The sequence below is a fragment of the Syngnathus scovelli genome, chromosome 13 (assembly GCF_024217435.2).
Source record: "Syngnathus scovelli strain Florida chromosome 13, RoL_Ssco_1.2, whole genome shotgun sequence".
In the NCBI taxonomy this organism is placed as follows: domain Eukaryota; kingdom Metazoa; phylum Chordata; class Actinopteri; order Syngnathiformes; family Syngnathidae; genus Syngnathus; species Syngnathus scovelli.
The window spans coordinates 14,351,020-14,379,019 of NC_090859.1; the positions used below are offsets into that span (position 1 = coordinate 14,351,020).

Below are 28,000 nucleotides of genomic sequence, written 5' to 3' on the forward strand. Positions count from 1 at the left end.
ATTCAAGAGATGCAGCTTCAATTGAGGCTCATCGCGAATGATGACTGACACCAAAGTTGACTTTATTTACAAGACCACCAACAGGAAGAAAACACTGTTGATTTTATTCACAAGAACGCCCACATGATGCATGATTCAAAACAAACCAAAAAATGGCTGACTAGATTAAAATACCAGCTTTAACTCATACAGAAAAATGTACCAACATTCTGCAAGATTCTGAGTTCGGTGGCCATTTTAAAGCAGGGTTGCCAAAGATGACTTATTGATCGCAACAGACACCGTTTGTACGCTTGTAGTTTGCATCCATGGGTGTCTGGCTACTTGGCTTTTGTCAACAATTTAGAATGCATGCAGCTTTTGTGTAGTTAAAAAAAAATAAAAGGCATATTTAACAAGACAATTTGGTTTGAGACTAACTTTACAAATGTCTTGTCATTGGGAATGTCTCAAATGATTAAAATGTTTAAAATGGACCACTTGAATTCAGTTCACAGTTTAATTCAGGTTCAGAGGTACATGCACACACAATTACAGTACAAACAGTTCACTTCATGTATTTAAAAAAAACACAATAATAAAACAACAATATTGCAAAATGACGCAGCGCTGGGAAAGAGAGAGGCCTCATGCAGATGGCCAGTGTGCACACCCAGTGAAAAAGTGGAGGGAGGGAAAGAATGAAAGCACAAAAGGAAAAACAGTCATACTCTCCTTAAATGCTGGCTGGGCGCTTTGCCCTCGCCGCATCCGCACCCGTCCGCCTCGTGTCGGCCGCTCATCACGGGCGAAGGTCGGCCGATGGTTGGCTCCCCCCCCGGCCGGTATTCGACGTTTGGACTCATCCTCCGCCTCGTGCCACTGCGAAAAGAAAAACGGCACTCTGTTGCATGTGGTTTACTTCTGTGGACATACTCAGTACCTGTCTATTAAAGCTTGCTCCTATTTTAAACTCCCTTTATTAATTGCGTATGCATACATGAATGTTTTTGTTTTTTTATGTCTGTTCCTATATGAAGAATTCAATATTTATAATTTATTTCTTTGTTGTAAAGTGCTTTGAGCTGCATTTCTTGTATGAAAGGTGCTCTACAAATAAAGTTTTTTATTATTACCCTCTGGTCTCGCGGTCCTGTCCAGTCCCTCTCTGTGCAGGCACTCGTCTGATCCACTGCGCCCAGCAATCCTGAAAGGCAGACATATTGTGGTGGTTTTGGCAAGGGGAACATTTTCACTAGCATTCCCCCCAAACCTTGACTAAGGTAAGTTTGAATCAGGTAACTAGCGGCACGCACGGGCTGGCACATGTCTCATACGGCCCTCTCGCATTGGAGCGATGCGGGTTATGAAATGTTTAACCCCTTACAAAAAGGGAGGGAGGGAGGGAGGGAGAGAGCGAGGGAGAGAGCGAGAGGAGATAAGAGGCTTTGGTGCGCACTTAAGCGCAACCGGCCAGTTCCCCCTGAGCAGAGCTGGCTTGGCCCCGAGAGGAAAAAAAAAAGAGGAAAACGTGACGTCACGGAGAGCGTCACGGAGAATCTCCTTGTCCTCGACACCGTCGACGACACTGGGACCCAGACTGGCAGACATTATACCCTGGTATTCCACAAAGGGCAAGGTATAGCCACGTTCCACCCTGAGTGCACCAGGCCATGCAGGTACTGCCGGGCGCATTGGAGAAAGAGAGCGAGAGAGAGAGAGGGAGGGGGAGGGAGGGAGGGAGGCAGGGGGTGTCTACTTTGCCAATTCGTATCTAGAGGGTCACAGCAACCCAAATGCCTGTGCGTGCTACTAGTTACCCTATTCAAACAGACAGGGGTAGGGAAAGCTCAAAAGAAAAAAACCAAGTCATACTCCCCCCGAAACACTGGCTGCATCTGCACCCATCAGTCTCGTGTGGGCCGCTCGTCACGGGCCAAGGTCCGGGTCTGCTCCGGCCGGTGTTGGACTCGTCTCCCGCCTCGCACAAGTGCATAAAGACAAACGGCACTCAGTTGCATGCGGCTCACTTCTGTCAATGTACTCATTACCTGCCCCCTCCCTGGTCTTGTGGGTGCAGCCCAGTCCCTCTCGGTGCAGGCTGGCGCTCGTCCCGTCGGCCGCCCCGGCAACCCTGAACGGCAGACAAATAAGGAAATCAAATTAAAAACATGTGCGTTGCATATTGGATTGCCATGTCACCACCTCTGGCCAGCCTTGGCCACTCATGCATCAGGCTCCTCTTCAACATTTGGCGACTGCTTTCTTTGGGTGATTGCTTCCTTTGCACCCCGCTCACCAATCGCGGGTCTGGTGGCCTCCGTCCACCGGCTCTTCGTTTCATACATCGTCTCTTCCACCTTGCAAGACAAGCACAAACGTCTCGCTGCGCCGTCGCTTGCGCTTGCCGTCGCTGCGCGGTCGCTTGCGCTGCGCGGTCGCTTGCGCGGTCGCTTGCGCGGTCGCTTGCGCGGTCGCTTGCGCGGTCGCTTGCGCTTGCCGTCGCTGCGCGGTCGCTTGCGCTTGCAGTCGCTGCGCGGTCGCTTGCGCTTGCAGTCGCTGCGCGGTCGCTTGCGCCTGCCGGCGCTGCGCGGTCGCTTGCGCCTGCCGTCGCTGCGCGTTTGGCACTCAATGAGGGCTGCACAACATTTTGGAAAACCAACGATATGGCAGTATTGGGCCAGACCACTGCATTGAGCAAAGTTGTGCAAAATTCTAGGATGGAGAGGAACTATTTGATCGCAATGACATCACTTAGATCAGTTAACTTTAACTTGCATCAATGACTTGTTATCTTCTAAACTCATTACAAATAGTTAGGAGGCCAGAAAACGTGTTTCATTTGCCACATGAATAGAAAATAATCTTTGTTTTCCTCAAGTGCATGTCAATGACCTATACCACCATATGACAGTTTTCCAATCCAGGTGCAGCCCTGCACACATGTCACCATTGGTGTCCAAATGGTAGCCTCGGGCCAACTTGATCAACACACCACACGAATGAACGCAACACTGCTTTGTAGCACAAAATATGAATGGCAACATTTTGTGATTGAGTTAATGAATTTGTGTCAAAGAATTCTCTATTTGATTCAGTATGCAGCCCTCAAACAGACATTTGGACACCGCTGGTGTGAATTAATAAAAATAAAAATCCATTTCACATGCTGAAGCTGCGCAGGTCGACGCCTCCAGGGAAGCGGGTCTCCCTCAGAACTCTGCTACCTCAGAGCGATGCCACAGCGGTCCGTCCATCTCTGAGTAGATAATGTCGCGTCCCGGTCGCCATCTGCACAAACAGAAACAAATGTTAGAAACTCAAAGAGCACCCCAAGTTGTAGGTCACTTGCTTACTTTATCACAGCGGTTAGGTACTCTTGGTGACCGTCGCCGGGTCGAATCGGGCCATGCACCCCCCCCACCCTTTTGCGTCCGGCCTGCAAAAGGCAGAACATGCAATGAGTTGGGCGCCGCTCGCATCATTAAGTCTTCATCGTGGACCGGCTCGCCCCAACACCGCCCCCTACACCTAGAGAACAAAGGACGCACAGTGGCTTCGATCAAGCACGACAGTGCTAGGTTAGAAAAAGACGCAATGTGACTGTCTTCCTCCAACACCTAGGGGAGAACAAAGAACGCAAGTACCACAGTGGTAGGTTAGGGTTAGAGGAAGTGCAACAGTGGTAGGTTAGAAAAAGAAAATGTCAAGTCAAATTGCAAAATTGGACATTCGAGATGGGCTCGCTCCAACGCCACCCTAGACCGAGGGGAAAGAACAAAGAACGCAGCAACTACGACAGTGGCAGGTTAGAAAAAGATACAAACTGGTACAAGTCATGGCAAAATTGGACATTCAGCTCCACCTCAAAGTTCAGTTTTGTGTCCATCCACGGAACCACGTCCTCCCTCAAGTGAGCCGTCAATGGCAACCAAGAACAAGACAACGCTGGATCCAGACCAGCCACAACCACAGCGCACCTCTAAAGCAAGACCAACCATCAGAGCCCCAAACACTGTCCACACCTGCAACCTTGCCGTCGTGCACCCATAACCAATGGCAACCACGCTGCCCCCTCCTGGGCACATGATCCGCACACGTCGAATTTTGCGGCGCGCTGCTTGATTCTTCACTTGATGTGGCCATTGCTCCTTTGCATATGGCCATTGCTCCTTTGGATAGGCCATTGCGCCTTTGGATAGGCCATTGCGCCTTTGGATAGGCCATTGCTCCTTTGGACAGGCCATTGCTCCGTTGGATAGGCCATTGCTCCGTTGGATAGGCCATTGCTCCTTTGGATATGGCCATTGCTCCTTTGGACAGCCCATTGCTCCTTTGGACAGGCCATTGCTCCTTTGGACAGGCCATTGCTCCTTTGGACAGGCCATTGCTCCTTTGGACAGGCCATTGCTCCTTTGGATAGGCCATTGCTCCTTTGGATAGGCCATTGCTCCTTTGGCTAGGCCATTGTGCCTTTTCAAATGGAATTATACTTATCACATGCGGCTCCTCTTGCAGCCTACAAAAACACAGACAGCCATTAATTGTGTGCTGGGAAGCTAAAACTCGACAACCATTGTGTGTTGGGAAGCTGAAACTTGACAAAAACAGGTTTTCACCTGATTTAGGACTACTCTTCCTCAGTGTCCTCAACATCACTGAAAGGGCTCCTTCAAGAGCCTCCTGCTTGCTTTGTATAGAAGGATGCTGGCTGGGCAGCCTTTTTTAGTGCTACAAAAGACAAGCAAATTATTGCAACAAAAAGAGACATTGAGTCGAGTGCCAATGGCATGATTTTTTACCAACAATTATACATACTAGAAGTTTTACATTTGAAAAAATTATATTGTAGTAAGTTATGATAATTTATCAAAATTATAGTTAATATTTTAATTTTATACATTCTAAGTAGTTTTACATTTGAAAAAAATATATAATCCTTAAATTGTAGTAAATTACAAGAATTATTAAAGATTATAATTCATATTTTAATTTCATCTACAACTTCCCTCACATTGGACAGATGATCCAGGTTGGCGGCGTCCAAAACGGGAGAAAATAACCCGCCGCGCAAATGTTTGTTGCGTAACGGAACGAAAGCGGGCGGGCGCCATCTTTGAATGGATTTGGTCGGATTTGGACACGACGTAACATATACGTTGCGTTCACCAGTTTGCATGACACGGAAATGGCACACGCATCATATAAAATAATAAAAAATGGTTTAGTTGACTAGAGTCAAACTAACATTTCCTATAGTCAGACAAACACGCGCTTATCGGCGGCGTCATTGACGAACCGTCTACAGACAGACGAATGGAAAAAAGCATTAAAAAAAACAACCACGGCGAAAGACATTTAAAATGCCACCAAAACGCGCAACGCAAAGTGGATTGTGGCGTGCCGTGCCGAAACCTCAAGCACTCCCTAGACAGCGAAAATCCTGCAAAAAAAAAAGGCTTGTTTGAAAAGGCAAACATTTGCTCACGGGCTAAATGGCCTGCGGACTACAATTTACCTCCAGGCCCACCGTCGCGGTGGACGTGACGTTGCCGAGTCACGAGAGTACGACAATCCTGCAACAAACAAAATAAAATAAAACAGGCTTGTGAGAAAAGGCAACAAAGCGTGCCAATCGTGCAACAAACACGGCGTCCGTCGTGAAAAACGGCAGGAGACGACAAACATTTGCTGGCATGCTCGCTTACCCGAGCGCCACGCGCTTGGTGGCACCTGCATATGATAACTCCCCTTGAGCGAGCACGGCTGTCTTCAATTGACCTAAAGCCCTGACGTCACATCCGTCGATTCAAATCTTCTTCTCCTGATCGTCCAACGGCGCTCGGCACACTGACGCCACCAGGTGGTCGCCTGTCATGACTACTGTGGAAATGGTTGATTGGCTGTTGTGTTTGTGACGTGCCTCCTGGACAAATGTAATATACACCATAACTGGCCACACCTAATAACAGCCCATTGCATTTGTAAATGTGGGCAAAGTTGTGATAAATAAAGTTTAAAACGCAATATCTGCTGCGTCAGTGACAAGCAAAAGAAGGAACTTGGCAAGAACGCGTTTGGTTCTATTTGAATTGAGCTTTCTCGTTTACCGTAGGGACGCCAGTTCACTCAGTGTTACTTCAAGTAACCTCGTAAAAGAGGACGTTATATTTAAATAGGACGCCCACCCCCCTAATTTGTCTTAACTGATATTTTGTCGTTCTCCCGTCATTTCCGACAAGTACATGTAGAGAAACGTATAAATGTTTTCCTTGTGCCAATTGATTTTACTGACGTTTTATATATGAGGCTATGAAGTGAAACACATTGTCCACTGGGTGTCACTGTTGTCCCATATGTTTGCTTTTCTTTGTCTAACGTTGAAACCTAAGTGACTTTTTTGGAGCCGATGCATATATTTTTAACATTACAAAAATGGATCTAGATTCCCTCCCTTGGTGAGCGAATTAAAATAATTTCAATTAGGTGCTTATTAAATGACCGTTTACGTCACACTACAACTGCGTCCCAAATAGTCAACAACAACAAAATACAGTAAATGGCCCAAATTACGAACAGAAATACGATTGAGAAATTCTGGCTTTCGAGGTTTAACTGCCTTTAACTATAATGCACACATAAACTGTATATAAAAAGTCTACTGAGCCCTATTTTCACTTGCGTTCAGGAGATTTTGCATACATAGACACGCATTATATGGAGATTTTTCCAACAGGTTCTTCCCATATTACATGATGTCATCAGTTCCAAGATCTGATGGATTCAGGAACACATCCACATGAGCATACTGACTTGTTCAATGTGCGGGGATTGTAGGCAAATGACGATGAATGGGTTGTGGGTTTATTCAAACTACCGCACGTTTTGTTTTTTTTTGCATGCCAACATCCCTCCCTGGCGCTCCCACCTGATTGGCTCCCCGAATTGCATCAGCCCCGCCCCTAACCACAACCCCGCCCAATCAGCCCAAAGCACTGAGGCGAAGCACCAGCGAGCACGGGCGTCAGTCTCAGCTGGACAACAAGGGAAGAAGCGACGAGACACCACCATCTCGCCATCATCACCTCCTCCAAGATCACCGTCTTGGTCTGAAGTCTACACGTACAAGTCACGTCGTGGAGGACTGGGACGAGATTGAGCGCTGCAGTGACAGGGGAAGAAGAAGAAGAACCGGGGAGGCGGCGGCCGCATCGTGGCTCTCTCACCGCGGGTATGTCCGAGAGATTCTCCGGGCGAGGTTGAACTCCTGCGTTCCCCTAAAGAGGTCGGTGAGAGAGAACATCATTTCATCTCTACATTTCAAAAGCAATGATTTTGCTACTTCATATAGCATTCTTATGTTCAGATAGGGAACAAGCAGCGGTATTTACACCATGCACAAGTATGCAGCACAGAACGCAACAGGAACAAAGAGCAGCCACGAGAAGGAATTACGGCCATCAAATATTGAGTCGTGTAATACAGTAACGCAGAAATTGTAAATATCTTCACCAAATTTTGGTGGGCAATACAGTAGGTAAGAGCGAATACAACTTTACAGTCAATATTTTTCAACCCAAGCATCACCTGATTTTATTATGCTTCTATTATATTATTACACTTGGATCTTTCACGCGTGCATAGCCAGTGGATGAATGTACGTATATATATTTGTAGTTTGTAAGATCCAAGAGTTTGTAAGAGTGACAGTAAGAGTGCTGCAAAAGCTTGTGTTCCCTCTAAAATATCAGTGACTAACTAATCAATTGAATCCGGATGGGATCCAGAGTGAGCAATTCGTAGCAATGTAAACACTTTCTTTCTGGTCATTAAGATCACTGCTTGACAGCCTTGGTGGACGTCCACGCTGTGTTTGACCATTATTCTAACAGTCGCAATTGGTTTTGGTATCGTAAAGGCTTCGAGGACGCCTGCTGCGCTGCGCTGCGCTCGATGCCGGACTCGATGCCGGACGGCAGCGACGGTTAGTGACAGGCGGAGCAGTTCAAGGCGCTCGCTCTCACTAGACTGCACAAAGAACACTTCACAATGAAACAAACAATTACCTTTAATTGTTTTGTGTTCAACTGAACAAGGGTCACGTTTCACACTGACTAAGTACATTTGCCAGTAAATTGAGACCAGCTCATCATCATTTCAAAACACTCCAAGTCGTACTAGAATGAATGTTTTCAGAAAGCAGGTAAGAAATAATTCAACAGATTAAATATTTGCTGATTGTCACAACATGGATAAGTGACACATTAGCATTTATTAACAATATTGTGACGTTAAGTTAAGAAGAAAAAAAATGCTGTCAGGTATTTGTACTTTGCCTCGATAATGATCGGGGAACACTGCGCCATATGACACGGACATAATCGTCACCTTGGTTATGGGCAAGATCTTGGCGAGAGCGCGAGGTGTCGTTGACGCTTTCCCAAGACATAAAATGGACGACATCAGGTGTCGCTGGCGACTAAATGAGGTTTTAGACCGGCGCGTGTGCAACGACAGCTGGCCCGAGACGCTAAATTAGATCCAGATGGGTTTGGATGCTGACCAATGATCTCCGCTGCATCATCTCCTTTTTGTCTGGTCCAAGTGGCCCATCTGAGCCCCATGTTTACTTGCGAGGAAACTTCCCCTCCTCCATTTTCACATTCCCATCCCTCTTCCTGAGTCCGTGATTGTGGACACCTGGCAATAATTTCAAGTTTACATGCAGCCAGCCAGCCAGCCAGCCAGCCAGCCATCCGGGCCTCAGACGGCGGCCAGAGGCTCTCTCGCTCCTTGTTGGCGTTTGTGGCTTATTACGACCAATCTAGAGTGAGTCCAAACAGAAAAAAAGAAATAAATCAACTTGTTTACTCGCATGCATTGTGCCGTCCACTTCAAAAAGTCGCCGGCTGTGAATTCGAAAGGACCTTGGTGAGTCGGATTGCCTGATGATTGTTAGGATGAGCTCATGGCTCCATTAGTCATGTCTGGCGTGATTGAAGTAATTATTTACAGAAAAACCACTCCACCCATAACTTTGAATGTCATACTGAGAGCGTGGGAACAACAGACACATTGTTTCGTTTTCTTTGGGGAGAAGCAGGAAATGATTTCCATCAATGCAGAGAGAAGGACAGCTGTTTGAACTCAGTATTTTTGCTAATATCCACCAAAAGACTAGAATCCAGTTCTGATCCAGATTGAGGGTTGTTCTGAAGCAAACTCCAATCCGACATGTGAATTCACCAGTAAGCCTTTTTCTTATTGACTAATTAGGTCAAGCTTTGGCACAGTGTGTGCGCGCGCGTGTGCGCGGTTGTCGTCTTAGCCGAGCCAGCGGCTACGAGGTGACGCGTCGTCGCCTTTGTCGGCGCTGGAATGCAACCAGTCTTGCCGGGCCGATGCTTTGGCGCTTTGTTTGATATTTGCTCCCGATGCTCTCACCGTGACATGTGAAAGTCGGGTTGGCTGGTGTGCAGGAATATTGCGCAACATTTGATGTCCAATTATTATGTTGAGAAGGCTTATCTTGTGCTGTGTTTACAGTTGGAACTGCAAAATAAAAACATTGACAGGAGTTTCAGTTGATATATATATATATATATATATTTTTTGCCATTGGCTGCAGTGCCCGTTCCCTAACCTCGGCAAATAAGGGATTAGCGTATTTAATCCATCGCATCCTGTCTTCAAAATGCTTGTTGGCAGTAAAGCGCTAGTTAGCACCCCCCCCAGCGAAGCTAAAAAGCTAACCAGCAGCCGTGTGAACTTTTACTGCACGCATACTTGGAATGCCAGCAAGTGAGAAAAAGCACTCATGCGTGTGACACGTCAATCCTAATCGTCCTAGCTGGAATCCCCGGCATCTCTTTCCCCGTGCGTCGACCTCGTCGTCACCTCCAATTGTTTCGATGCTTCAAATTGTCAGTGGACGGACGACGACATCTTCTCTGTTTTCTCAGAAACTTTGGCGTGTTCTGAAACTTGTGAGTTGAGTATTTTGTTTTTTCAATCCCTCCTTTCTTTTACTTCCAGGAATCAATGAAAATGTCCGTGTGCGTCCATGAGAACCGGAAGTCCCGGGCCAGCACCGGATCCATGAACATCTACCTGTTCCACAAGTCGTCGTACGCCGACAGCGTGCTCATGCATCTCAACTCCCTGCGGCAGCAGCGTCTGTTCACCGACGTGCTTCTCCACGCCGGCAGCCGCTCCTTCCCGTGCCACCGCGCCGTCCTCGCCGCCTGCAGCCGCTACTTCGAGGCCATGTTCAGCGGCGGGCTACGCGAGAGCCAGGCCAGCGAGGTAGACTTCCACGACTCGGTCCACCCGGAGGTGCTGGAGCTGCTGCTGGACTACGCGTACACGTCGCGGGTGGTCATCAACGAGGAGAACGCTGAGTCGCTGCTGGAGGCCGGCGACATGCTGGAGTTTCAAGACATCCGCGACGCCTGCGCAGAGTTCCTGGAGAGGAACCTTCACCCGTCCAACTGCCTGGGAATGCTGCTGCTCTCCGACGCCCACCAGTGCACCAAGCTGTCGGAGCTCTCCTGGAGCATGTGCCTCAGCAACTTCCCCGCCATTTGCAAGACGGAGGACTTCCTACAGCTGCCCAAAGACATGGTGGTGCAGCTTTTGTCCCACGAAGAGCTGGAGACCGAGGACGAGCGGCTGGTATACGAAGCCGCCCTGAACTGGATCAACTACGACCTGGAGAGGCGCCACTGCGACCTCCCGGAACTCCTCGGGACGGTCCGCCTGGCCCTGCTGCCGGCCATCTTTCTGATGGAGAACGTCTCCACCGAGGAGCTGATCAACGCCCAGGCCGGGAGCAAGGAGCTGGTGGACCAGGCCATCCGCTGTAAGTTGAGGATCCTGCAGAATGACGGCGTGGTCAACAGTCAGTGCGCCCGCCCCCGCAAGACCAGCCACGCCCTCTTCCTCCTCGGCGGCCAAACCTTCATGTGCGACAAGTTGTATCTGGTGGACCAGAAGGCCAAGGAGATCATTCCCAAGGCAGACATTCCCAGCCCGAGGAAGGAATTCAGCGCCTGCGCCATCGCCTGTAAGGTCTACATCACGGGGGGGCGGGGCTCGGAAAACGGCGTCTCCAAAGACGTCTGGGTCTACGACACGGTCCACGAGGAATGGTCCAAAGCGGCACCCATGCTCATCGCCAGGTTCGGCCACGGCTCGGCCGAACTCAAACACTGCCTGTATGTGGTCGGCGGTCACACGGCGGCCACCGGCTGCCTCCCCGCCTCGCCGTCCGTGTCGCTCAAACAAGTAGAGCAGTTCGACCCGGCGGCCAACAAGTGGACCATGGTGGCGCCCCTGAGGGAGGGCGTGAGCAACGCGGCTGTGGTCAGCGTCAAGCTCAAGCTCTTCGCCTTCGGTGGCACCAGCGTCACCCACGACAAGCTGCCCAAGGTCCAGTGCTACGACCCCCAGGAGAACCGCTGGACCGTGCCGGCCTCTTGCCCGCAGCCGTGGCGCTACACCGCCGCCGCCGTCCTGGGCAACCAGATCTTCGTCATGGGCGGCGACACCGAGTTCTCGGCGTGCTCGGCCTATAAGTTCAGCAGCGAGAGCTACCAGTGGACTAAGGTGGGCGACGTGACGGCCAAGCGCATGAGCTGCCAGGCGGTGGCGTCCGGGAACAAACTCTACGTGGTGGGGGGCTACTTTGGCACGCAGCGCTGCAAGACCTTGGACTGCTACGACCCCACGCTGGACGCGTGGAACAGCATCACCACGGTGCCGTACTCCCTCATCCCGACCGCCTTCGTCAGCACCTGGAAGCATCTGCCCGCCTGAAGCTCGCCCGCTGGACTCGGTCCCTAAGGTAACTAGGGTCTCAGCGACAACACGCTTCTCCTAAAAGTCACTGGCTTGCATCCACTGGAAAGATTTGCAAACTTTAGCCACGTCGCAAATTTTGAAAAATCCTCAAGGACCCAGGAAATCGGTCATTTTAATTGGAAGCAGCCATTTTGTCTGAGTTCCAGCTAGCTCATACAAATTGAAATGCTGTCTCATTCCATCTAATTGTACTCGGGTTCTCTTTGTGTATCGGAATGCAGTGAGAAACCCAAAAGATGCGGGGTGGGATACCACGCGGTCGTCAATGTTCCTACCGCCGGGCATTACTAGAATTCTTGCCGTGGGAATTCCAGTTTAGTATTGTGGGAATAGTGAGAGTCTCAAGCTCCAAGACCTTTCAATTCAGGCCGGCTCTTTACTTCTCCGACTCTTTCTCCAGGTTCTTTGGACACAAAGGAATGTCGGAGTGGCTCTTAAGGCGGGCGACTGGCGGGAGGGCCTGGGAGGAGGGGGCCGGCCAGCAGGCCGGCCGCGGGTTTGCATGGGTTAGTTAAGTGACTGCGGGGACGTGCCAGAGGACAGAGAGGGTAATTGAAGTAGAATAGGATACTTTTATTGCTCCTGTGGGGGAGGTTACTCCAAGACGGTTGGCCAATTAGACGGGGGGGGACACGCCAGCAGGCTGCAACGCCTGGGCCGGGCTAATCCACTCTCCGTCGCCTCCCTTTGATGAGGTCACGCTCTCGGTGGCGGGCGGGCCAGAAGGAGGCCGCCCCGTTGGGAAGCATTTATCACGGCTTACAACTGGACTTGCCGGGGTGTGGTTCTGGAGCGTTCACATTTTTGCGGGCTCCTGCGACTTTTAACTTGAACGCCGTGCCGCCCCATTCGAGTGTGAACTAAAGCCAATCTTTCGTGTTTAGCAACATGCTATGCTAATTCACAAGTGTAACTCGCTGGCTCTGTGATGAAGTGCTGCCTCCGCCAGTGAAAATACAAGCACTTATCACTTTTTTTTTTTTTCCCAACGGTGCTTTCTCCAAGAGCCACATTTCATTTTATAAGCGACGCATTTCATTAGCATGCTAGGCGTTAGCATGCTCGCCTGAGAGTTCTGGCCCACATTCTAGAAAGACGCTCCATTCATCTAAATGCAGGATTCTCGATCTGCTGTGTTCCGCCTCACCTCTGACGCGGTGTGAAAGGAGCTCGAGTCTGTGGGAATAGGCGCAACGAGGGTGCGAAATTTAACATCCAACACTTCTCCGCCATCGTGTGTCAAAAGCAATCGGCGCCGCCATGGAATTATTTGAATGCGGGACTTCGGGGCTGATGTGTGAAAGTGTGAATATTTGCCACGCTAGGTGACGGGCCGACTCGCACAGGCCTAAGGAATATAAAATACAAAGTCGTTTTCAAATTCAGGGAGTAAAAGTCGAAAAGTAAAGCCAGATCGGTTGGTTGATTTATTCTGCAAAAATTAGCTTCTTTTTTTTTTTTTTACATTGTTTTATTTTGTTCACATTAACACTGTGCATTTTTTAATTACTTCGCTCATTAATGAATTGTCTGAATATTTTTTTCAGATTTTTTCGGGGGGGTAATTGATCCCTGAATTAAAATCTGAACAGCACTGCCTTGTGAACACGTCGCTCTCCCCCTGACCTCCTTGCGAGGCCGATGATGTTGAGCAGGCTCGACGTAGGAGGCGACAGTCGCCCCGGGCCCGGCCAGGGTGGGGGCGGCATGGCGCCAACCCGTCACCCACACATGGCTGCCAGCTCTTGACAACAAGGCGTGGGCGAGCGTCCGTGGCGTACATCCTCGTCGGATGACGCCCGGGAAACGGCTAATAGTGCCGGATTACTCCCTCGCTCAAAACAGTCCCCGAGGACTTTAATCCTGCCACTTATTTAAACCTCAGCTGGCCTTTTGTACGCGCCACGGTTCAGGCTGATGGCTTGCTCGCCGGGTAAAGGCACAAGGGGGGGGGGGGGGGGGGGGGGGGTCGAGTGGAGAAAGATGGCAATAAAAGTCTTTCCCCGAGGGAAGCCGAACATCCACCAACGATGGCATGTTTTTCTTTTGACCTAACTCATTTCAAATACTTTATTCTTTTCTCTTCCAGATCTCCTTTGGCTTTTTGTTTTGTTTTTCATCACTTACTGAACTCTCGACTGTGACGAGGCATTCCGAGAGAAGACCTCTGAGATGGATGCTGGACCAAAAAAAAAAAAAGAGAGAACCAAATGGGGCTAGCGTGGCACATTTCGCCTACATTTTGATGTTTTCTCAGTGATTGGCATGCGTTTGGACTGAATGCGCACAAAGCTCTTCATCCGCTAATAAGCTCCTTCCTCTGACCCCCCAACCCCGCTTAGGAGAGCTGAGGGCGGAAGTTTTGTGAGGGGAGGGGGGGGGCGCAATGTTTCGGGGATGCCGCTTTCTGTCGCTGATGCTGCTTTTTTTCACCTGCGACTGCTGACTGCGGCATGAGTTGTTCACATGCGCCCGGCTCGCCCTTCCATTGAATGCTTTTGCTTTGAAAGCCGGCGGTGGACGCGTTTGCTTTTTTTGAACGGCCGAAGACTTTTTGCTACGCAACAGTTTGAAACAAAGAACAAAAAAACGGACCCAACAAAAAGAACAGCTGCACTTCACGAGCGCTAATAACTCGGAACCGCCCGTTATGGATTTTGAACACGAGCTGCTGCCCCCCCACCACGGCAGGTGGCGACTTTGGCACAGATATGATTTCATGCTATTTATTTCCCCTCGGCGTGTGGGAGGGCGGCTACCTGCTAATGAGAAGGAGGAAGCTCAGATTACCCACAGCGTGAGGCCGCAAAGGCCGCGGGGGGTCGAGCGACAAGAATTCCAACTCCAATGCCTTAAATCAAGCGCCACGTGCACCCCCGCCCAAAAGAAAAAAAGCCGCAACAATTAGCGGGAGCAGATTAGCGGCCAATGAGGCCAAGAATGCGACTAGCTAGGCTAGCTGGTTAGCTGTGTGGCAGACATCGCCTTGCAAAACAACACCTTCCCGTTCCAGTTCATCTCCGAGTGCTCTCTTTGTTTTAGTTCGTTCACCTCGCCGCTTTCATCCCGATGAACATTTTGTCGTTACGTTCCTAAAGACCAAAAATGTGAGAATGCTTTGTTGTCATTGATGTCATGACTCGTTCAATTTCGATGGCATTATTTTGTACATGTTCTTTTTTCACAATGTGAAATCCATGGCTGAATAAACATGAGTTTTTTCCTCTTGGCTGTATAAAAATCGTACGTGTGTGTGTCTTTGCATAGGCGAGTGAAAACTTCATTGGACAGAGAAATCTGTCGCTGGTTTTACTTTGCGCGCGAGTGGAGCCGCATACTTTCCCTTTCTCTCCCGAGTCACCTTGGCAACCATTATCTGCAAACTGTGGGGGCTGGAGGAGAACATGAAATCTTAAAAAGCACCCCTTCTTCCTCTCACTTCCCTCCTTTCTCACACTTCTCATCATTTTTTTTTTAAAATAGCTATGTCGCAAAAAAAAAAAAAAAAATCATCTAATCGTCTCTTCCTGGCTTGTTTACATTCCTCTTTGTGACACGGGTTTGAGAAACACCAGTTTGACTGGATCCTGACCCTCGCGAACCCACAAAAGGTCGACGGGGTGGCCGAGCCACTAAAGAAATAAACAATCTCAGTGGTGAGATGTTGCAATGAGCCACTAAAATGATCTTTTCTCCGGCGTGTGTGGCCTGCTAACAAAGGCTGACATTTAAAGTGAAATGTGGGGACGCTGTGTGTGGGTGGGAGCCCCACTTTTCAAACAACCCCCCCCCCCGCGCTAAGTCCAGAGCCGTCACATTAATCACGACAGGAAGTTGAATTTCCTGTCCGGCAGGAAACTGGACTTATTCCCACACACAGAGGCCACACCAGTGCTCTCCAACACGTGATGATCTTTTTTTTTTTCTTCTGTGAACAAGTTAGCTTTTAAAGAGACTTGGCCCGAAAGCACCTAAAATGATTACTTCAAACCACAATGGCAGACTTCCTGCAGGGGCTTGTTAAGGATTTTTTTGTGGGTCTACTCAAGAGCAAATTACCATGTTGCTCAAGGATTGGATTTACATTCCAAAAAATTCTGGGGACATGTTGGCTTTTGCAAAGAAATGGCTAAAATGACCTTAAAATGGCTGCTTCCAAATAAGATGGACTTTTTTTTTGTGGGTCTGCTCATGAAAGATAAATCGACCAAATTTTCAAAAATTCAAAGTTAATGAACTTAAAATGGCTGCTTCCAAACAAGATGGACATTTTTTGGCAACCTGTCTAACTTTTTTTTTGTGGGTCTGCTCATGAAAGATAAATCTGCCAAATTGCATGGGCCGAAAGTAAACTGGCTTGGGGCTTGAATTTGGTAGCAATTGGGAGAATTCCTTGGGAGGAGTTTGTTCAAATTTCTTTATCTCTATCGATGGTCTTGTCTGAAAGTTATTATGTTTGCGAAGAGAGACTTTTTCATCCAAGCGGTGCCCGCCGGCGGGAATGCTGCCAAACTGCACGCAGATGTAATCTCTAAAACAAGCAAGCTGCTCAACGGAAAACATAGTACATGCACTTGCTACAAATATTTGTCAGGCAAATAAGAGAACCAAAGTGACAGCGACGCTGAATCCATTTTTTACAAAAATCTTAAGGTGTAAAACCGATTTTTGGGGACTCCGTTTTACTTCTTATCTCGGCAGCATACAAGTAGAAAACATCTGCGCCGCGTCCGAGCAAAATTTGACGAGTCCGTGGGGGGTCGCTAACATGTAATTAAGTTCCACTGACTTCTCATCACACTCTGGCGGCTTCCAGAAGTTTTTGCGGCGCATCGGCGAGCCAGCGTTTAAGTGCTTGTGGCCAACTGAGTGTGCGTCTGCGGCCGTTTGGATGTGTGTGTGCGTGTGGACCACACACACTCGGGCGCTGTTCGGCGACGTTTCATCGGGCTTTACGTTCGCCGACACCCCGATGGGGACCACATGTGCCGGTCCGGACGTCATTTGGAGCGAGTTATGCCTGGAAAAGTTGAAGGGGGTTCCCCGCTGTCAGGGGGCCCCATGATGTAATACTTTTTTTCTTGAAAGGTACAACGTAGCAACCAACGGGGTACGCTCAAATCCCATCCAGCTGTCAGACATGTGCTAATTACAAAGCTTCCTGGTAGGTCCCCGCACCTAAATGCAGCCCCTCCCCTACCCATCATCAAGTCACCTTACGTCAGCACAAAAGTATCCGATGCGTTTTCTGCCTCAAAAGTTGAGCGCTTTATCCTTGGAATTAGACTACTTTTTTTTTTCTTAATACATATTAGGAAATTTTTTTTGAAAGAATTGTTTTCCTTGGAAATGTTTTTGCTAAAAAATATACGTTTGTTCTAAAAAATAGAACCCTGTTTCTCAATTAAAAAATACAAGTATACAAATATATATATATATATATATATATATATATATATATATATATATATATATATATATATATATATATATATATATATATATATATAATATGTATATATATATAATATGTATATATAAATTATATACATACATATACTATTTTTCACGAAATTATGCTAAATGAATTTCCTTCATTTTCAAAAGCATTCCATTTTCATAAATCTACATTATTCATGAAAATATGCAAAAATATTCTCTTGAAGATGAATAAACCCCAAAACGTCAAGCCCGGCCGGTCCCAGCGCCACGTACCTGCTAAGCATCACTGCAGGCGGTGGTCGATAACGTGGCGTCGTCCGTCGCAGATGTGTTTCCATTCCAGCAATTTTGTTTGGACGCGCCGTCGTCGCCTCAAGTTGTTTGCACGCATGACCTTTCATCTGACAGCCGAGGTCGGGCCGCAGCTGAGTCACGACAACATCCATTCTGAAAAAGAAAAAAAAAACATTTCTCAGGGAAGATAAGAAGCCAACTAAGGACGAGGCAACCCGTCCGGAGTCGGGATTTGAAATGGCAAAAGCGATGCCTGCCAGGGTGAGTTAGAATATCAAATAGTCAGCAAATACTTTTGTTTTTTTAACTGATTTTAAAGAAGCATTTTAAAGAGGCACATGATGGAAGGCCATATAACAATGTTTGGACAGTAAAGGTCAGAGCTGAGCTGACACACAAACCGTTGTCATCTCATCTCTTTGAAAAGTTCAACCCAAGACTGAAAGAAGACAAAGCCAGCATTCATGATGCTTCTTTCTTTAATTACCAGGGCGCAATTTCATGGATTGTTTTGGTTTTTCACATGAAAGGAGGATGAAGAAAAACATCCAAAAAACAAAAACAAATACTGTGGCAATTTTCTCTAGTTTGAAGATAAATCAAAACTGCATTTTTTCTGGTCAAATACACACACACAAAAAAAAAAACACTCAAATTGCAAGGCGAGTAGCTCTCATGAAACGATCCCCCGCTCAGCCATTTCAAAAGGAACCTCAGCAAGGTTACGAGGCAGGCCAACCCCGCTAAACGTTTATTAGGTGCAGCTCGCAAAGCCGATAAGCGCGCCGTCGCTCGCCGGCCTTCAAAGTCGCCCCCAGCGCCTAATAAGTGAACACTAACGACCCCGAACAGCCGCATGAAAACGCTGGCGCGCATCCAAAAGGGGCCGAGGCTGTGCTGGGAGTCGTGCGGCCGACGTTAAAACTAGAAAGTAGCCGCCGAACTAATAAGAAAACTCGCTCGTAAAGATCAGGGACGGCAAAGTTCAAGGCGAAATAGATTTAGACGGAACATACAATGTCATACAAAAATAAAAGCAAATTCAGCATCCGAGTGTACTTTTGGAATTTGCTTCAAGACTTCTTTCCTTCTTCTTTAATTGTCCTCTTTGCCCTTATTGCAAAATATTGCGCCTCCCTTATTGGTCCCCGGCAGCACGAGGCAAATGACCCAAAACCTCCACCCACTGGATTAGCCGCAGACTGTTTACAACTTTCATATATCTTTGAAAAATGCTCGGACAGTAATTATAATTGGCCTGGCTCGGCTGCTCCTCAATCCTCACACCTTGTCATTTTTAATCTCTGATAATCCTTCTTTGTGTCTCCAGAAATGAGTCGCTGGCTCAATCTAGGTCAGTCCATGCAGGACACTCCTGTGTGTGTGTGTGTGTGTGCGTGTGCGTGTGTGTGTGTGTGTGTGTGTGTGTGTGTGTGTGTGTGTGTGTGTGTGTGTGTGCGTGTGTGTGCGACATTGGAGGAGGACCAGTGGCAGCTGCATTGGCCAAACATCTTTAATGGTCCCTTTAATTGGAGATTAGCAAACAGATTAAAGCGCGTCTATGCTCAGAGGTCCTAAAATGTGTTTACACTGGAAAAAATAAAAAATAAAGATCAATTTGAGAGAACATTGAGGAAAGGATCTTTTTTTTTTTTTTTTAAATTTTCAATTACCACCTGTTTATTTTCAAAGCATTAAAAAAACAACAACCTTTAGCTTTAAAGTAGCTTTAAATGAAGATATTCTCCAAGGTGTATTAAAGTTCACATGGGGGGGGGGGGGGATAAAATTAGTTGGGAAAAGTCAGAATTGCAAGAAAAAAGTTGTAATATTGGCTAAAATAAAAAATATCTGTGAAAGAGTGAGATTAATCACAATTGCTCGTCCGTGTTGGCACTGCCACACTTGACCTCCAACCCTCTCCAAAAAAGCTACGTTCTCACCGTGGGAAGGAGCTTATTTGCCATGCAAGCGAAGACGCCTCGCCTCGTGTGCCCCCGAGCCAACACGATTCCCGTAATGAGATTTCCAGCGCATTTCCCTGAGCGCTACGTGTGCGCCCGCTCACAATTGCAAAAGCAATGCGGCAGCTCCCCGAGAAATAAGAAAAAGTTGGAGCGCCCATAAGATGAAGTCGTTAGCTTTGTGAACAAGCCTCTCGCTCTCCCAGTGGTGGCAACTCAGGACGAACAAATTCTTTCTTACTGTACTGAGGAAGAAACAAGTGGGAATTAAAAAAAAAAAAGAATATGATGACATATTACCGCTGTGTGTGACTACCAGATAAAGAAAAAGCCCGCCAGACTGCATAACTAGGCATATACTTCCACTTAAGTACAGGGTGTGAGCACTTTTGCAACCTCTGAGCATCAACAAGAAGCAGTTTGCATGTGCAATCAATCTCTTTGCAGGATGAGTCATCCCATCCTCCCGTTACGGGACAACGTGACTCACGGGGGGCTTTGTGGGCGACATCATTGTCATTCGTGGAACGTTGAATAAAGAGAGACGCAAATATAAGTCCCAGTCGAGACAGATGAATAAATGGAAGCAATGACGAGTGCGCCAAAGGCTCATCTGTCACCCCGATGGCGACAAACAATGGGAAATCGATAATGCCGGGAAAATGAGATTTACCGAAAGAAGAAGGGGATATTATTCATCCCAAATCCAGATGAATTTGCCTTCACTTGTAATCATCCAAGTTCATTTTGGAGAATGCCCCCATTTCTTCACTTCTCGCTCCAGCATTCCTGGCTTTGACTTTTGTCCACGTCCACAAAGGGATGGAATGCGGCCAGGGTCGGCGGCTGGCCGGCCGGCCGGCCGGCGCACGCGCACCAGCGCCGCCCTTTTGTTCCTTCATTAGCTTGCTTTTGCCCCGCGGCCCCGCCCCTCGGCTAAAAGGCCCGTCGGAAAGTTTGAATTATTCACCGTTACCGGAGGAGTGCTGACGCCGCTCGCTGCAGTTAATATTTCATCGCTTGACCTCTGATGTTTGTCTGATGTTGTTCAAATGCCGCCTGTCCGCTGACCTTTATGGCGCAGGAAAACCTTACGGCGCAACAAACAAAAAGGTCACAAGAGGTATTCTTAAGGAAATAATGTCGGGCTCAATTCTTTCACAAAAGGACTTAGCGTGAAATCTGGACTTTGGACCTTGGGTTGGAATTGGGGCGTTAGATCACCAAATGATTCCCGAGCGCGGCACCACTACTACAGAGGTCATTGGGACTTTAACTTTTTTAACTTAAGCAACTCGGCAAATAAATCCGTATGTGTCACAGCGCCTCCTGGTGGCCAAGACGAGCATGCCAGAAGGAGCAGCACAATGCAAAAACCTTTAAAGACAAAAGTTTTTTTAAAAGGACGATCAAAAGTGAAGTGCTGTGACTACAATTGAAAGCAAGGTCTGACTGAAAGTTTTGTCAGCCGGGCGGACTTGAAAGGTATTAGCTAATAGGCGAGGATTCCGAAGGTGTGCAAAATACAGGTGTGAAAGCAGCACGGAATGTGCGCGGCACCTGAGAAAAAGAAGAGGAATGTTTGGTGGATGTCACAAGGGCCACAACAAAGACGATCCACAGCTGGGATTTTTTTTTGGGTGTGTGTGTGTGTTTAAAAAAAAAAAAAAAAATCATAAATATATCAAATGTCAAATTATTTATAGATACATTGAGTTTCCATTTCATGTTTAAATATTTGTATAATCTTTTAAATATTTTTAGTTCATTTATTTCATTATGTAGCTAAGTATTTTTACATGTATTACTTGCATTCATATTGACCCATTTTGTAAATCAGAATTTGCATTACAAAATATCTATTTGGATTATTTTGTAATTATATTTTGTATTTTTTCCCTCATTCTAATTTAGCTAGATTTTTGTATTATACGTTTTAAATTGATATTTTATTTTCAATGTATTTGTATTTTGCATTCACCGTGCAGGAATTCCCACGTCGGAAACTTCGAAAGGCAGCTCAGGCGTTCTGTGAGCTGCTGTGCTGGGAATTTTGATTTCACTTGTTCTTCACACCTCTCGCCAACATTCCTTTGTTGAGTGACAACGAGGAAGAAGAAGCAGAAAAAGAGCGGCGGCTTTTTTTCCCAGCGTATCTGCCAATAATAATTTCTCATGCCAACATTGCTATCAAAGTTTTCAAAGCTTTACTTTTGACTCCCACGGGACAAGTTTCCGAAAAAAAAGAATCATTCTCAAAATGAAAAGAAGTTCAAATCAAAATAAAAAAACTACAATGTAATATTCTCATAGAACGTTTTTATCAACAATCAAGAGAATCCAGAACTGAGGAGGGAAGATATTTTCTTTAACAAGCGGCAAAAGTGAAGCGACAACAAGGACTTCAAACAAGCTGAGTGGACGATTCATCAAGTAACAAGCGAGCGGCGAGGATGAGCTGCTGCATCGCTCACTCAAGGCAGTCCATAAAAAAAATAGATAAAAAAAATAAATCGATTGAAAACGTCCGGGGGACTGACCATCATAAGGTGATGGCTGATTCCTTTATTTTTGGGGCACCTCGGTTGCCATGGTAACAAAAGTAGTCACAAGGTGTTGAAAGGTAAACAAATCAGTGGGTCAGTGAAGGGCGATGGATTTTTTTTAGAGACGCCTGGGGATCTTCACTTCCTGTTTTCAAACAGTGAGCGTGTTAGTCCACTGTTGCCATGGCGACCCCCTCCATCACCTTATGCGTCACTGCGGGGTGCGATTCGATTTGTTGGACTTTTATTCAAAATTGCCGTTAAGCTGACGGCAGCGGGATCGCTCGCCGAAGAAACGGCGAGGTGCTTCGGAGCTCCCACACGCGTGTCCCCTGACCGCACTTGTTGCCGTGAGTCACGATGACTCATGAGTGCGGCTGGAAGATGAAGATGAGGATGAGGATGAGCGCGGAGCCATTCTGCTCTCCAGACAAAGGAAGAAGTGATGACTGATGATTGTTTCTGCAGAACCATTATTAGTTCTTTTAAAATTGACAAAACTGGGGCAAACGGGAGGCTGGTTTTAGACCAACCAACCAGTCTACCAACTTAAGCCAACCAACCACCAAGTAAACAACCAATCAACCAAGCAACAACTAACAGTTGAGAAACAAAGCGGGCTGCCAATCAAACAAGGAGGCAAAAACAACCAAGTCACAAAGTAAGTGGGTAAGTGATCCGAAGTTGTCTCCTGGTTTGTTCCACGCCTGGAGGAGGTCGGTCGCACTTGTTGTCGATGTGGCTGCGTTGCAATCCAAAGCAAATATTTCGTGACGCTTTCCCTTTGTTGGCGTCAAGTCGCTGGCGGCCTTTTTTTTCCCTTTCATTTTTTTTTTTTTTTTGTCTTGCCTCCCGCTGTGCTGCTTTTTGCTCCCTCCTTGCCCGCGCCTGCTTTAATTCAGACAGGTTGATGTCGAGCGTGCCAAGCGGATCCCCGCAGGCGTCAAATTATGAGCAGGGAGGAGAGAGAGCCCGGGAGGAGGTCATTACCGCCGAGTCGACAAACACGGAAAAGCCTCCGCCGAGGGAGGAGAGCAACAAGAAAAACGGACGACGAGACATTTCCGTCTTCTTTTCTGGCCATGATTGATATTAACTATCATCATCATTATTATTATTACTATTATTATTCATTATTATGATGAGGGTCAAGCAGGTTTCACGCTATTTTCTTTCTTAAAGATTTAGAATGTGACACATTGGCAATATGATTTTTTCATTGCATTTTTTTTCAATATTTGCATTCATTTATTTATTTTTTTTCTAAATTGAATCATTATTATTATTATTTTTTTAAAGACCTCCTTTCATTTCTCTCCTGCAACAACAAGACCGTAGGTGAGCAATTACGAAATCTTGCACGGAGCGCTCTGCCAGTTCCTTCCTGTCATGTTGATGCAACCGCATTTGGCTGGGAAGATTCGGGATGAGGTGTCAAAAGCGACACGTCGTCAACATTCCTGCCGTGTGCCATGTTCTTGTTGCCTGAGGTGTCGACAAGGTAGCTAAAAGGAACCAAACCCCCAAGAATACTCAACATGGAGCGCCAATCAATGCTATTCATCCTTTGTGTTGTTTGTGGTTAAAAAAAAAAAAGAAAAAAAAAAGAGCCAGATCAACGAGCTCCCAAGCTTTGGGAATTCGGAACCCGGGTGTGACATTTGTGAAGGCGGTGAAGGAAGCGGCACCCACCGACGATTCCCGTCAACGAGAGTTGACGCCGCGTCAAAGTTGACGTTGCTTGGCGGCCGCTCGCCAAAGTCAACCACGAGGTCACGTTTGCCATCTAGCGCTCAACGCAACAAACATCCAAAACAGAAATCAAAAACAAAATCGGAACGCAATGTCAGCAACTTTCTGCAACTTGCCAGGAGAGAAGAAAGTCTGACAAACAGCAACGTCGTTGGAAAATATAAAAACGGTCTAAAAATGGTCCTCCTGTGGTTGGAAGCGTCACCAGCGAGTATATTGCCAGTCTTTGCAATCCCACCCAGGAGAAATCTATAGTCGGCACTATGTGCTGGATATTGTTGTGGCTGGCCATAAAAGCCTTATTACAGCCGTTCTTCACATTTATTTGGTCGCAGACGTCATCGCACTCAGCAAAATAACACTTTCCACTCTCTGCTTTGGCCAACTTTGACGTAAAATCGGAAGACTAGCGTCTTTAGCTGCTAACGGGATTATTTTCGCATTATCGCGCCTTTATCTATGAAACACGACTCTATTCCCAAAAAACAAGACAAGCTTTTTTGTCCCGGAATGTTTCACGCATCGATGCCGAACTTACAATGATTATAAAAAGTCTACACACCCCTCTCAAAAGCCATTTTTTGTGAGACCGCCGTTAGTTATTTTATAAACTTTCCCACTACTGTGAAGAGCCGTACAATTCAATTGATGGGGGGGGGGGGGGTCCCAAAAGAAGTAGTTTGCAAAAGTGTACACACCCGCTTACATCTGGGGATGGCTTCATAATGATCCAATCACATTCAAACTCCTGCTAAATGTGAGTGTGCTTATTCTTGTCATCATTTAAACTTTTTAACAACTGTATACACTTATGAGAATGATTCACTGACATTTTTTGCAGACCCCCGAGCGACAGCTATCAAATCCTTGGGGGTCAAATAGGTCTACTGATCTACCGTATTCGATTTGTAAGTTCCAGAAGATGGAAACAAATCAGAGGTGAAAGCTGGTAAGAGTGGGCCGTGGCGCCGTAAAATGGCGGCCCGCCGGAGCAGAGTCTTCAAAATTGATGAGGTGATGAGATGAGATTCGCTCGGGGGCCTCCGGAGTAAGAAGCCGTCGCGGCAATTTGAAGTTTAACAGCGACAGAGGGGATAAACATGATGGATGGCGAGCTGGGTCACTATTTTTGTTGGGGTACAGTAATCCTCCGCATACTTGCAGTCTGGTATAGTGCTTTGACGCCATCTGGCTTTCAAGTAACTATGTTGAAGTGAGCTTCAGAGCTCCACTTCAAGCTTATCCACCATCTTGTGACTTCACGTCACATGGGGACAGGAAGTGGTTGGTATGCACGCTCTACCTGTCGCCGTTGGCAACGGCACGCCTAGCGTACGTGCTGCTGGGCCACTAATTTTTTGTGTGCAGTCGAAAGGTAAATATATTTTTCTTTATGCATTATTTTATTTACAACTCCGATTTTAATTGGCTTTTTTTAATATAATAAATACATTGAAATGAACTAAATTGAAAGCAATAAATATTAGATGTCATTTTACTTACCAGCACGACGCTGAGGTTCAACTGTTCTCGCTCCCTGTTGGCCCTGCTCGTCGCCAACGTCGGTCTCCATGGAAACGGGCCGTCCAAGGTCAGGGGGTTAGGCGCGGTGGCGGGCACCACGACATGTCATCCCCGCCCGCTGGCGTCTCGACCGTGGAGCGCTGATGTGAGGCCGAGTCGCAAACGAGGAGAAAATACAAGATGAGTAAGTCGAACGAGTGCAGCGCAATTTGAAGTGCACGACTATCTTGCAGCTCAAGCTGCTTGGCTTGATTTCCAGCTGCTCTCCCAATTCCTCCCGGGGATCAATAACAGGGTTTTAGGGATTTTTGCAGGTGGCCGTGCGTGTGTACAGGGCCAGGTGCGCTGTCATGGTAACAGATGGCGTGAACTATAAATTGCCTGATTGTGTCCCTGAAGGGGAGCGCGAGCATGCGTGCGCGCGTGTGTTGAATGATATTAAGTGTGCATTAGAGAAGTGGTGCCAATGTGAAAGATGAGATGTCAGACTCGAACCAGGAAAGCCTTTAAGACGTAAAAAGCTGCAGCATGTATGGAGCAACTTCATGTCTTGTTGCTATGGTGACCCCGACCTCCCCCATCCCTTTGCGCCCCCAAATTCAACCACTACTTTTAGTACTAGCATTAGTGCAAGCTAATGTAGCATCATGCTACATCAGAGGTCACCGAACATACACGTCCGGCTCAAGAATACTTGGAATGACGCCACAGACCGTCACATGACCGTACAGTTAGCCATGACATCTTGCTAACGTCCCAAAAATGAATTTGGAGGCCGGATGTAACGAAATGTGCATAAATCGATATCGCCGCTTCAGCCCACTGCCGGAGCATAGAGGAGCCATTGATTGTCACTTCCTATTTGTAGAGGGGGGGGGGGCACCGAGGGGGGCGGGGCTTTAACTGGAAGGACAGACCAGATGCCAGCCTTGAGAACATGACCTGCGTACACTCGTTTGTTGACCTTGTCGCCGTTTCTCATGTGTGCCCACAGCAAAGACAAGAGCGCGTTTGATGATATCCAATTCAACCCACATGAAAACATGAAGTCGACATTCTTTGTTCACCTTTGTCATGAATAAATAAAACACATCTAGAAATAAGTCACCAAGAGGTCAAGACAATTTGTACGTTTTGGAATATGTCTTTGTTCAAGCTTCTGAGGGGCTAAAAGGCCCTTGTGGTTGCCATTTATATAGAAAGGTGACAAGGGTAAAAAAAAAAAGAAATGTGCCAGTGTTTTGGCTCCCAGCGCTCATACGAGCTTGTCACATTGACATGACTTGCAGCCAATTAGAGCAGGCCTGGGACTTCACCCCATGACCCGTTGCCTGGGGCTCGCCAAGCTGCTGGACAACTCCAGCGTTGCCTAGCAACTAGAAAAGACCGAAACAAGTCAACGAAGCAAAGACCAAACCAGGTGAGCCTTCGCACAGTCTGCGAGAACTAAATCAAGAGTTTTGATTCGGAAAATATGCAGCTTTTAGCTTAGCTGATGGGTCCCTGAAAGTTTTACTTTGTTTGTTTATTATTACTTTGTTTGCTTAAAATGATATACGCCTACCTCCCCCCCCCAAAAAAAAGTCAATTGAGTTGTTAAGGTGATAGGTCACATTAATGGTTAAAGTTAGCCCAGCGCCGGCCTAGCTTGAAGCCCCTCGGGGAACAGTGCGTCCTTTTGTCCCCCACTGCTTTTCTGACACAGAGGCAATCATTGAGGAACCTTTCAGGCCTCGGCGCTTTTAATTATTGCAGCGGGCCTTTTTATTTGCTGCACTTTAATTACCATCCATCACGTAGATGTTTATTGGCGCGTGGCGGTGGGGACAAATGGAGCCGAAATGGCGCTCATTATCGCAGCTCGTACATCAAGAGCTGTGGAAGGAGCCGCCGCGTTTGCCGGACCGTTCCGGAGCAGCTCCATTAAACCTCAGGGGACACCTTAAAAGTGCCCATTTGAAAATGGGCTTTGCGGTTGCCTTCCGTTGAGCTTCTTGCTTCTTATCAAAATGATTCTGCTCATGCTGTCTGTTTCTTAGCAGGAGTTCAAATTGCCGGCGTTCTTGATTCTTAAGGCCCTTGACAGATTAGATTTACATGGCAACATGTTGAGGATGGTCACTGCGGCCTGAAGCGCAGATAAACACAATCATTTGAATGTGACGGGTCACCTGAGCTGCACAGGTCAATGTGGGCAGGATGCGAAGGATTTGAATATGCAAATGAGATCAGAAGGCCCGTGAGCACGCGTACTTAAAAAAACATGTTTGTCCTCCCATTATCGCACACAAAGAAAAGGCCAAATCTTTGTTGCGTTATATTTGAGGTTTGAGATTTTTAGAGTGATTTCAACAGAGCATCTTAGAGATAGACGGCAGAGAGCACTGAACTGCGCACAAATTTGGCTTTTCATTATCGGCTAGTAATGGGGGATTTTACGACTGTGGCATTTTACGCTAATAAAACCTACAAATGGAAACAAAAATAACTCACCTGAAGAGTGTCGAGCAGCTTTGTGAGGCTCAGCATAACTTAAAACGCTGCAACACCAAACTTTGGGATGGGAGAAAAAAAAAAAAAACAACAAAAAAAAAAACCCTGCTTCTTCTTGATGAGAAAAAGCTGAAGTGAATTTAC

General features: G+C 47.0%; 1 protein-coding gene and 2 long non-coding RNA genes across 11 annotated transcripts; 2 read left to right on the forward strand and 1 right to left on the reverse strand.

The window, feature by feature from the left end:
* Positions 1-41: 41 nt before the first annotated feature.
* LOC125979334 (uncharacterized) lies at positions 42-27,997 on the reverse strand. 8 transcript variants are annotated; one of them, XR_007485288.2, is made up of 10 exons: positions 27,857-27,997; positions 25,343-25,503; positions 17,557-17,730; positions 5,688-7,256; positions 5,498-5,555; positions 4,599-4,710; positions 3,336-4,498; positions 2,031-3,270; positions 1,116-1,960; positions 42-861 (listed from the first exon to the last, which is right to left on the reverse strand). It is a non-coding gene; the product is annotated as an uncharacterized lncRNA (long non-coding RNA). The 8 variants fall into 8 exon arrangements; XR_007485287.2 differs by having other exon boundaries at positions 4,599-5,422; XR_007485291.2 differs by lacking the exon at positions 5,498-5,555.
* Positions 7,116-15,082, forward strand: enc1 (ectodermal-neural cortex 1). 2 transcript variants are annotated; one of them, XM_049737358.1, is made up of 3 exons: positions 7,116-7,264; positions 10,015-11,824; positions 13,931-15,082. In XM_049737358.1, exon 2 carries the CDS (start codon positions 10,021-10,023, stop codon positions 11,794-11,796), a length of 1,776 nt encoding a protein of 591 aa, XP_049593315.1. In that variant the 5' UTR covers positions 7,116-7,264; positions 10,015-10,020; the 3' UTR covers positions 11,797-11,824; positions 13,931-15,082. The 2 variants fall into 2 exon arrangements, with proteins under 2 accessions (XP_049593315.1, XP_049593316.1); XM_049737359.1 differs by lacking the exon at positions 7,116-7,264 and adding an exon at positions 9,080-9,227.
* LOC125979344 (uncharacterized) lies at positions 25,400-26,470 on the forward strand. The gene is made up of 2 exons (XR_007485303.1): positions 25,400-25,547; positions 26,358-26,470. It is a non-coding gene; the product is annotated as an uncharacterized lncRNA (long non-coding RNA).
* Positions 27,998-28,000: the final 3 nt, after the last annotated feature.

Bases quoted from the DNA above. Each gene is read 5' to 3' on its own strand.
- enc1 (XM_049737358.1), top strand. From the start codon at position 10,021: ATGAAAATGTCCGTGTGCGTCCATGAGAACCGGAAGTCCCGGGCCAGC.